The sequence below is a fragment of the Bicyclus anynana genome, chromosome 11, assembly GCF_947172395.1.
Source record: "Bicyclus anynana chromosome 11, ilBicAnyn1.1, whole genome shotgun sequence".
In the NCBI taxonomy this organism is placed as follows: domain Eukaryota; kingdom Metazoa; phylum Arthropoda; class Insecta; order Lepidoptera; family Nymphalidae; genus Bicyclus; species Bicyclus anynana.
Window position 1 is genome coordinate 3,796,163 of NC_069093.1, and position 12,282 is coordinate 3,808,444.

Genomic DNA, 12,282 nt, shown 5'->3' on the forward strand with positions numbered 1-12,282 from the left:
TATTTCTTAATAACTAGACCGAACATGATGATTTATAGTGTCTTTCAGATAGCATGGGTGACAGTTCGTTTCACTCTTGAAAGTTTGCCGCAATTCACAATAATAGTACGTATTATAAACTTCAGAAGGTAACTGTCACCGTACCCATGCTATCTGAAAAACACATAAAATTTTAAATATAATATGTTTTAGAAGATAATCGTGAAAAGAAAAACGAAATTAAAATCAAAGACATTCAATTATGCGGATTCAATGAACCTAAAAGATCAAGATCTCCTACTCGTTTGACGGACTTGTGAAGGTGCGAGCCCATACAACAATAGTCGAGTTGTCCCGCAACGAAACCAATTGGCAAAAGCGTAGAAACATCCAAGAAAAATACTAGCAACCACGACCGTACTTAAGCCAAGAGTACAAGACTTGGAAGAAAAATTCAGTGTAAATAATATACTCAGTTTAACTGTATTATATTGTACTAATGAATATATTGTTGTATAATTTATAGATCATTTAATTACCAACGAAAATGTTGCAATACTTACTATACAAATACAAAGTTATTAAAGAATCGCCTTGACTTCGCAGATTTCCTAATCAAATCGTCGGTTATAGTTACAACTAAAATTGCGTATTTAAATTGGGTAAGTAAAACGGTTCTCTCTTTTTATCTTTACTTAATTAGAATATTATTTTTATTTACATTGAATGCCAAAACTCTTTGAACTTCTGAAATTCAGTAGATTTTATTGTTACAATCGTCTAGTTTTTACATCACTAGGTGATGGCAATATATCTTGCGACGACTGCGATGATTAGGACTACAAAAAATAAATATAAGTAAATAGCTCGTCAAGCACCAACGGAGAAACGTTTAGTGTCTGATCTCCATATCCTCTTATTTTCCCCCTAAGGGTGGCTAGCAGTGGCGAAGCTTCCGCCGTATCAATGACTAGCTGACGCCGCGCGGTTCCTGTACCCGTAGGGGATAATATATAGCCTAGAGCCTTCCTCGATAAATGGGCTATCTAACACTGAAAAAAAATTTCAATTCGGACCAGTGGTTTCTGAGATTAGCGCGTTCAACCAAACAAAAAACAAACAAACTCTTCAGCTTTATAATATTAGTATAGATACGGTGCCTCTGGGCTACAGAGACACCGTATCTACAGAAATCGTCTTCAGCTGCAGATAATTCAATAAATAAATTTTCCGAAGATAAAGGCAGGAAAAGAATTTAATTTGATTTGTTATTCTAGCTCGATTTATAAGACAAAGTGATAACTTATAATCAATAAATATTTTTTATTTTCTTATCTTTTGGGTCAACTAATTTTGATACAGGCATGGCATGCTACGCCCCTGAGGCTAGGCCCTTGTAGTGGGCCCTTAAAAACTAGGCTGTGATAATGAAGATAAAGATGAAATAATAAATCGTTTCACATTTTAATACTATCTTATCCTATAAGACATAGGTACAGTTTGCACCATCCCGCTCTCTCTCCGCAGGTCCTATATCATCAGAGGTTGCCTATAAAAGATTGCTTGCAATAAGGCAGCCTTTGCATGGCAACATGTTGTTCTGTTTATTTCTATTTTGTATGTTTGTTAACTTTTGTGCAATAAAGTGTTTCTTCTTCTTATTAGAGATTTTTGAAACTTATATTTTTGTATGATAAGGCTCACCCGTGGGAGGTCGTTCCTTAGGATAGCAGATTCGGAACAGGCCGCGCGTCCTCGTGTAGAAGTAGTACTTTGAGTTGAGGCTCTCGAGGATCGCTTGAGAGTTGATGTCCGTGTTCTCCGTCACGTATGTCTGCAACAACGAGAAGAGATGTTATTAGACATGATGTCATTGTGTTATAATTGTATATATATATATATATATATATATATATATATATATATATAATGTATTAAAAGTATGCTATGTAAATAGTAAAGAAATTTTGTAGGAAAGGGTATCTGCGATTATTACTTCCGGAGCTACAGGGATTTGGAAGGGCATATCCGCGCTGCCGCGAGTCTCTCAAACACTCTCCATACTAAATGGTACGAAAGGATGACGTCAACCATTCGTGAGAATATTAGATTAGTCAGGGCGTTTAAACAACACTGTGTGTCAAAATTGTGTTAATTAAAATGTCCTTTACAGACAAACATGAAGATACCTAGTTCTTTAAGTTTATTTAAAATTACGAGTATATTTTAAAACTAATAAATCAGCTTAATCTTCTTTATTTGCTTAATTAAATAACCAGCTACTTAATTAAACAAAATTACAAGTTAAAATATATACATAACTAAAAATGCAACTTTACGCAACGCAAGATTCCGATTTCAACTGAAGCAAATAATAGGTCATACCGAATATCCTCAACTTTCAACACAAACTAATTAAAGAACGATCGATAATAATGAATTACCAACCTAATATCAAGTTTTTAAACTAGTGTCTATTGTAGAAACATCATGCGTCCATTTTATTACGTTCGCATTTTTAAGTATATTTTTGTAAGGAAATCGTGAAACTGCGGATCATAAAGTTTTACGGCGTGGAGTTTTTACAGGATTTTATACAGGAAATTTATTAATTTTGTTGTTTTTTTGCTTAATTTTGAGAAACGGATAGAGAATTGTAAAATTGAATAAATGTGATGTAAAACAAACTGTTCTATATATTTAAAATCGTTGTGGACTTAAATGAAAGCAAAATATATTTTTTTATTTACCGACGATCTAATTATAATTATTATTGTAAGACTAAATTCTAAGACTACTCGACCCTTATATATCCATAATGATAAAGATGCTTGGAGGTCATTGAATGATCTTCACACAACAAGTAAAAAATACAATTATGCATGTTTTTTTTAAAAGAGCAACTGTTGAGTGCTCAAACTCAACAAATCCTGCCTTTGCCGAATCGGCGCGGCGGTAGAATCGCAAACTTTTACTGCTTTTAGACTAAGCTTATTTGAAACTAATACATTTTGAATGTTGATCTACAAACTTAACAACAAACAACAACATTTAAAACTGTAAATTTCATGAAATTAGTGAAACAATAACCTTTCAAATGTCGGTTACACCGTAAATATATAGTTCATGTTCCGTTAATTTCGCTAAAACAATACAACATTGACGTAGTCATTGTCTGCCGGAATTCTTCCGATTGCTTTGTCATCGGAATTTATAGAACGTAGAGTTTGTTACAATCAGTATCAGCCGTGAGAAACCGGTAATGATTAACATTATAAACGGGCTTCGCTAGAATAGAAATTATGCGAATTCCATTACTGAGCTCTTTAAGTGGGAGTTAGTCTTTACTATTCGTATAGCTACCAGCGGCGAACAGTTCATGGAAGTCGATTCCCGCCGAGTTACCTTTAAAAATCCATGCGTATACATTATCTAGATATATGAGAAATTGTAGTTTGTTTCACGCCATATGAATTTCCTTCTCTTTGGTTCGTAAAACTTATTGACCAGTATTAGTTCAAAAGATTGCTTTAGCTTTCCCTCATTTTAGGATGGATGAAAATTTGTCAACCCATTCAAGTATAAACGGGATAAGGCGAGGTCAAAGAAGAAGCATTGATGTAATAGTTGACTAGGCCAATTTTCTATAAGCCTAGCAGACGCCGCGCGGTTTCACATGCGTCTTTCCCGTTCCTGTGAGAAGACGGAGATAAAATATAGCCTATGACACTCACAAATTTTAACTCTTTATAATATTAGTAAACAAGTTAGGATTTACTTATCGGCATCAGCATTTGAAATTGTGCACAAAAGACGAATTGCATTTGTCAATTGCGAATAAAAAAGATTTTAGATTAAATCCCGATCGTTATCTATGTCAATAGTAAAATTGTTTGCAAACCGTTGTAACTATTATCAACCGCAATGGAGAAACTCATTCAAGTAGGCGACTATTGTAAGAATAAATAAAACATTAAAGTACCAGTGTGTCATTGCCACACCATTTTCAATGACAAAAATCTAATGAAACACGCAAAAAAGTGTATATACCTACACAAGTTTCGCTCAAACACAATAATGGAAAATAATACTATTTATTCGATTCATCATCATCATTATCAACCCTTATTCGGCTTACTGTTGAGCTCGAGTATCCTCTCAGAATGAGAGGGGTTAGGCCATTAGTCCACTACCACTACGCTGGCCCAATGCGGATTGGCAGACTTCACACACGCAGAGAATTAAGTAAATTTTCAGGTATGCAGGTTTCCTTACGATTTTTCCTTCACCGTTTGAGACACGTGATATTAAATTTCTTAAAATGCACACTGGATTCGAACCTACACCCTCTGGAATCGGAGGCAGAGGTCATAGCCATTGTTCTATCACGACTTTATCCGATTAATGAAATCAAAAATTAACTTTTTGTAATTAGCAAAACGGAAAACACAACGGCATTGGAATATTTTTTTTTTTAATCAATTCCACTATCAGGCTGTAAATTGCTTTATTTCCTGCCTGAACAGGGGTGTGATTCCGCTATTTGAGACGTGTTAATGTAATATTCGCCTATTATAATTTGAACATTATTTCTATGGGATGCCAAAAATAAAATGTCACTAACAACGTAGTTGCGATGGACATGAGCGATGTCACATCGCTGTAACTTTACAGAATGCAGGGGCTACCAATTAAAATAAGTATTTCATTTAGAACGATCACCGCCTTTGCGCTATATAATATTTTTTTATTTTTGACTGAGCAATAGGGAATTGAATAATAAATAATCGGTTGGTTTTAGCCTACAGTTTTGAACAGTTTTGAAGTTTTTATTAAGCTCTATAGGAATTATTGTAACCTTCAAAGTCTTATTTGACTGGATTATTATGGCTAGTCCTAAACATGGATAAAGCTGTAAGCTGCAACTATGTATTTGTAAAACTGTCGCCATTAATACCAAATGCATCTTCGATATTAGTCTATTTTCCACTACCGCTAAGAATTTCTCAAAACACTTTCTCAAAATATTAAATATAATTTATTCTGTTTGGTTACACCGATTCCAAATTAGCTGTGTAACGAACACATGTATTACGTACGCCATCGCAGCTTCTACGTGGAAAAGAAAGTAGCCGCCCAGTCGCCGTATAATGTGCATTATAATGTGTTGTGTGACCTGGCTACTGCCTGTGACTGTGACTAGATAGTAGATAATATGGATGATGACAGTTTTTTAATCTTATAAGTACTAATACAATAAAGCTGAAGAGTAGAGCTAATCTCAGGAACTACTGGTCCAGTTTGATAAATTGTTTTCAGTTTAGATAGCCCATTTATCAAGGAAGGCAATATGCTACATATTATCACGCTAAGACCAATAGGAGCGGAGCACCAATGAAGAATTTTTTAAAATCAGGGTTTTCTTTTCCATTGAGAGCTTACCTACTTACTTATAGCTTAGATCGAGATCTGGTTCTGGTGAAAATCAATAATATACTTTAAAGTAACATTAGTTTTTTTTAAATAACCTACCATCTACATGATATCAGATTATAAGACGCAGTACTTACTCATCTATATAAACGAAGTCGCGGGTTAAAGTTAGCGTTAACCCAAAGTAACTATTCCACACGGACGTAGTTGCGGGCGGAAGCTAGTTGTAGTGTAAATTAAGAGTATGGTAATAAATATATAATATAGTAAAGCAATTTTGTAGAAATAAGAGGGTAAGCATCTCCGAAAGTAATGATCGAATATCATTACTTTCGGAGATGCTTAATGCCAAAACGCTACATATTAAATGGCACAAAAGAATAACATCGTCACTAAGAGCGATCAATTGTATGGGCGTTCAAACAAAATTACAAATATGTTTATTTTATTTAAGGAGTCCTTAGGGTAGACACTAGACAGTGCATTTTTGCATCTATTAAGTGCATCACAGAATCTATATTACTCGAACAAGTAATAATTTTAATGGTAATTTATTTTTAAATCGGTCCAATTGTTTTTAAGTCAAATCAAAAAAAAACAATCAAGTCTCTTTATGATTAGTTTATATTAGTGTGAATGAGCCTTAACTTCTAAATCGGAATGCTACTTGCCAGTAGAAATCTTTTACGACAAGAAACCTCAAACCTGTCTATAATGACGTGGGTAATTTCCAGGGGAAAAACAGAATATTATGACGTTTATAGAAACTTAACAACGATACATGGCCGTTAAGACTTTATGTAGGTACATAGGCATGTAACCTATCTATTTTCTGGAACTAGAAGACATAATTATATCTTAGAGCTGACCCGGCAAAAGTTCTACCATATCAATTTCCAATTAAAAATTTTACAAAAAATGGAAGTGTAGGGATAGTGAAAATCACTTTACCTCGTTCCTTCCAAATATACTAAATAACTAATTAAACTTGGTCTAGGCATTTCCGACTACAACTAAAACAACGTAACAAGATATTTCTATATACTTCTATATAAAAATGAATGTAAAAAATGTATTGCTAAACCGATTAGACTAATTCTTTTTTTTAGAATATTCCTTGAATACGATGGTTTTTACGGAGAGTTTTGTTTTTAGGGTAGGGGTAATGGTTCGAAGAGCCGATGGACGTTGGGTCCCAAGGTGCTGGAATGGCGACCCCGTACTAGAAAGCACAGTCGCAGGGATTCGCTGGATGCAGGCAGCTCAACATCTTGATGTTTGGAAGTCCCTACAAAAGGCTTATGTCCAGGGTGGACGTCCATCGGCTGACATGATGAATAAATTATGCATAACATAATATTGGTATGGTTTACTCGTCAACAGGAAAATGATTAGGTAGCATTGTTTACTGTTCCAATGTATATTTTAAGATTAATTAAGGTTACCCACATAACGAGGATATAAGTATGTTACATGTCAGTACAATAGGACAATGTGAAATATCTGATGACCTTCGTGGCGCAGTAGTAGGTATGTGCGGTGGATTTACAAGACAGAGGTCCTGGGTTCGATACCCGGCCGATTGAGGTGTTCTTAATTAGTCCGGGTCAGGCTGGTGAGAGGCTTTTGCCATGGTTAGTTTCCACCTTACTGAACAAGATACCACCAAGTTATTTAGCGTTCCGGTACTATATGTAGATATCGATAGGGGTGTGGATTTTCATCCTCCTCCAAATAAATAGACAAAAGAAAGATAGTTAACCTATAGTTTAATTATCGTAGATACTATATCACTAATACTCTGGTTAAATTTGTTCTCTAATGCCACAAACCTTCTCTCACCCGGTATACTATAAAATCTTTTTAACAAAATAACATCGTATAGTACCTTCTTATCACTTAGAAGGCGGTGCCAAGCCAGTGACGTATTAATTAAAGCCGTTTCTGAAAGAACGGGAAAGAATTTTCTGAAAATCATGATTTAAACAGCTTGAGTTCATGCGTCACTGTGTTGGAACCGCCTTAAAAGTGATCAGAAGGTAGGCATTACTAAGTTATTAGGTAACAAACATTAAAAAAAATTCGAATTCAGAACCTCCTCCATTTTTTGAAGTCGGTTAAAAAGTACGGCAAAAGCGATACCTTCACCGGGCCTGATAAATTTGCGGCCCTATTTTCTATGGCCAAATAATATCTTGAGAATCTATTTGAACGTTAAACTATATATTTCAGACCTTCAATGCGTAAGTACCTTCGCAACTTGACACATAAAGTTGTCTAATCAACAAAAAGATGTAATAACGCCAGCTAATTATTATTATTGCCTTAATTTCCTACAAAAAGCAACGAATAAATCATCTTAATTATGTGTTTGCAGCACACTTGTTTCAACATTGCACTTTTATCGACAGTCGATACGCAATTATTGATTCCCACGATCGATACACGCATCTTTTACTAATGTTGTAACTTAAGGCACGTCGATATTAGACTATTTATGTAGTAATTATATGTGTGACACTAAAACCGGAATTAGGTATAGAAATTGGAAAGTGTAGTTTATTTTAGTAGTTGTTAGATTTAATAATAATTTAAACGATGGTAGAGGAGCTAAAGAAAGGATTTGTAATGTATGCAGCAGATGAACGAACACTTTTGCTAGCATGTTGTTGAGTATTTATTTAAAAAAAACATTCATACATCCGAACGTAAAACCTCCTCCTTTTTTTTTGGTAGTCGGTTAAAAATTGTGCCACCCATCACGATCATAGTAAGCACTAATTGTAGTGTCTGATGCTTCAACCACCTGCAGGCTGATTCACTATATTTGACGTATGCTACTTGACATATACGAAATTGAGATTCTATGTAACAAATGTCATCATACGGTGTCTACTGGTGGATATCATCTATCTATACTTATAATAAATCTGTAGAGAGGTCAATTCTGTACATGAAATATATTTCCAAAATAACTATCAGGGGGTGATTAGTGATCGATACTGATGCCAAAAATGCAATCAGTAAAATTGTCTGTCTGTATGTTCGTTATAGAAACAAAATCTACTTTTAACGAAACTTGGTACTTTTAACGAAACTTGGTACAATTATTCTCCATACTCCTGGGCAGGTTATAGTATACTTTTCATCACGCACACACACACACACGCACACAGCAGAGCAGTGAAGGAAAATGTTGGGAAAACGGGGTACTCCATTTTTATAGCGATACTACTGTAAGGGCTGGATTATGGTTTAAGGGCGGGCGAAGTCGAACGCGTTTAATTAGGGTAAGGTGGGTTATTTAGTCTAACTAAAAAGACTAACTAAACTAACTAAAAAGTGTGCATTCTAAAATACTGACGATTTGAACGTAACCTAATTAGGAGTGTGAGGGTTGCAACTTGCAACTTTGTAACCTTCCCACTCAAATATTCAAATCGTCAGAATTTCTAGTAGTAAATAAGTAATTATAATATATAGAGATTTAGAAAAAACTACGCAATATTGATCATGTCGTAGTTTGCACGAGCCTCAAGAGATTCCGATTGTTGTTGCGAACGTTTTTTCAGTAAAATACTAAGTCGACAGTGATCAGGTATCGGAGCGAGACGTTCCTTCAACTCGAGTTCATCGCACGCTGTTTTTATATCCTCTATTCACTATTGGATTGGAATAATTGACGAGAAAAGTTACTAATTATTGTTATTGATGTTTTACTTATCTAAATCATTATGGTAGGAAGTATCATGGTCTAATTATATTAAGCATGTTATATTCACATCTACTCGTAGTAGGCACTTAAGGATGTGTAGGTAGTATCTATTGTTTAATAACTTAGGTTGAGTTATTGTGCCAGTATTGTAAACCAATAAAGAAAAAAAATATCTAAGCTAAACTCGATTTCTAATGAATAAAATAAATTATTATTACTACTATATTATTATTACTTTATTATTATTCTTATTATGTGTATAATATAAATGAACTGAATTACACGTGTAAAAGAAACTATCCTCCTGCCTACCAGAAATATTTTTGTCTAGTAACAAAATAACATTTTTATCTATCTTTTGTTCTTACGTACTATGAGTAGTACAAATGTAGGTAGGAGGCTATAGTACCTATTCTTTAAATTAAATTCTGGGATTTTCAACGTCAATATAAAATAAAGGCTGACAATTATTGTTATTTTATTAGGAATCACACTAATCGACTACTTACAACAATCAGCTAATAGAATAAAAACTAAAATCTAAAGGATACGTAAGTAGTCTTTGAAATTTAGTAAAAAAAACATTAAAAACTTAAACTCTTATGTTTTATGAGTATGAGTTTATGTTTTTTTTTAATTTCAAAACTTTACTCTTGACTCTACTACTGGTCACTTATAGCAGAACCAAAGTTTCGTGTCAGATCACACCAGTGATAAGAGATATTAAACAAATTGACGTATCCTTATTACAGATATTAACTACTTAATAGAAATACGTATCGCAGTAAATAGAGCGGACGCGAGTAGGAGCGGCGAGCGAAAGTCGCAGACAATGGTCAGTGTTTAAATGATTGTAGCTCACACGCAGCAGGCGAAAGTCAAATTGTATGATTGTATGTCTCCGACCGACGTTTATTACATCTTGATGTGTGCGCGTTAAGATGATGTGATACGAAGTTAAACAGTGGCCTAACTAACTACCAGCGGCGAAGAGTCCATACAGGCTGATTATCTCTGGGTTACTCTGGGTCAGCTTTCTAGAATTTTTCTCTAGGGACTGGGATTTTGAGAGATTTCCGACATAGCACTCCGATAATCATCCTAAATAGCGGTACTTATTGCTGATATGAGAAACGATAATTCATACAAACATGAACTGTTTATTTTAGATTACCTACTTTTATTAAAAAAAAAATCTAGTTTTCCCGGTTCCCGGTTTGTGAAAAGCAAAAGCGGTTGTTAGTTACTAATACTTATTTTCGTTTGAGATATAGTTTAATAGGTATCAAAATAAACCACCAAATAAATCATTATAAAAAGTTTCCGTTGTGTTTTGGTGTATAAATAAGGTCACTTTACCAAATCAATGGTACAAATAACGTAAAAACAACCAAACGAAGGAAGTAAACAAACTTTCTTAATCTTTTTTTACAGTTTAAAGTACATCTCGACGTTATTCAATTTGCGAGACGCGGACAAGAAACCAGATACGGCGCAAAAAACACGACCACTTGTGGCGTGCCTACTAGACACGGGCCCGCCACACTGGCGTCGGCTCAAACAACTTAACAGATAAGAATGCGCCTATGTCTGTAACATAGGATACTCTAAACATGAGTCGTTTACTCAACGTATTCTAAAACTAGCGGACGCCCGCGTGGAATTTAGTTTTTCACAAATCCCTCGGGAACCATGGAAATTTTCGGGATAAAAAGTAGCCTATGTGTTAATCCAGTCTATAATCTATCTCTACTTCAAATTTCAGGTAATTCGGTTCAGTAGTCGCGCCGTGAAAGAGTAACAAACATTCATACCATCTAAATAATCAGTTTTTTTTACAAATCTCGGGAAACCATTGATTTTTTTATGAATAATGACTTAAACTGTTGCTACTTTTAGCGGCGGATTGTAAAGCCTATTTTTTTTTCTTTTTATCTTATCTTAAATTCTTTTGTTGTTATACCTTAATTGAATGCATTCAAGATTTATTGTAATTAAAGCAAAAACAAAACTAAAATGGAATTTAATATATATTAATTAAGGAGGTCAAATTAAAAGACTAATAAAACCAAATGGATATGAACATAAAAACTAAGCACGAAATACATAACGGTTAATACATAATAAATATCCCACGAGTCACGCGAGTAAATATCACACGGTACCGATAAATGAAAAAAGATGAAAAAAACAATAATTACACATAATTGTTTACTATTCGCTCTGAAAACAAAGTATTATAAGAGTAAAACAATCGAATACCGCATAATTAATTCAGTAGTATAATTTTATCAGAGGATTATTTTAAGAGTATGTCGATTTTCTTAGCTTTGCACGAGGTATTTTTTTTTTGCATAAGTGTAGGTGATTCCGGTCCACATAGTTACGGTACGACTATAATATATTTAATAATATGGCATGTTTTATTGTATTTTTCAAATAAAACATGATATATTGGCAGGGGGTAAGGGCGGTAGCCTAAAAAACGGATTCGTGGTGCCAGACTGTTTTAGAACTGCAACTATGGGAACGCAAATGACCAGTTAAAATACCACAAATGAAGTAGAAAGAGGATATCGAGGCGTCGAGCTATAACTGGATTTTCACAACCCAGAAGCATTGGAAGAGGTTGAACGGGACTTATATTAATAAGGTGAAGATAATAATAGGAATAAGAAGAAAATGGCTGATGAAGAAGAAGATTATATTTTTTTGTTTTTCTTACATATTGTAGTAGTAATATCTAAAAGCGGTTATTGTTTTTAAATGATTCAAAATAAGAAACAATATTTAGAAGTAATGCGATCGCGTTGATGTCTTTTGTATGAGTCACTGTTATCATCGAATTCTAGACCCGTTTTGAAAGTAAAAATATGGATGACTAATTTATGTTTTATAGGCACCTGTCTACGTAGATGGCCGAATTACAATCTATGTACATTGTACAGAAAACACAACACTAGTGTATGTATAGCGATGTAGCCCATATATGATTGAGCATTTTGGTATGTGGTTACGAAGGAGCTTAGAATAATCTGCAATCAATTAATGATTATGATCATAGTAGCTTTATGGTCATAGCAAAAGCTAAGTCATGACCGTACAAGGCTTTACTTGTCATTCTTCGCAAGAGAATGACGTAATCCAAAGCTGCA

The 12,282-nt window shown here is 34.2% G+C and overlaps 1 protein-coding gene across 2 annotated transcripts in view; it reads right to left on the reverse strand.

Annotated features, from left to right (window-relative positions):
* LOC112052867 (uncharacterized) overlaps window positions 1-12,282 on the reverse strand; it is a 61,961-nt gene that overhangs the window by 32,070 nt on the left and 17,609 nt on the right. For both annotated transcript variants that reach the window (XM_024092101.2, XM_024092100.2), the window contains exon 2: window positions 1,684-1,813. In XM_024092101.2, the coding sequence (XP_023947869.1) occupies window positions 1,684-1,813 (130 nt within the window). The remainder of the gene's footprint in view (window positions 1-1,683; window positions 1,814-12,282) is intronic.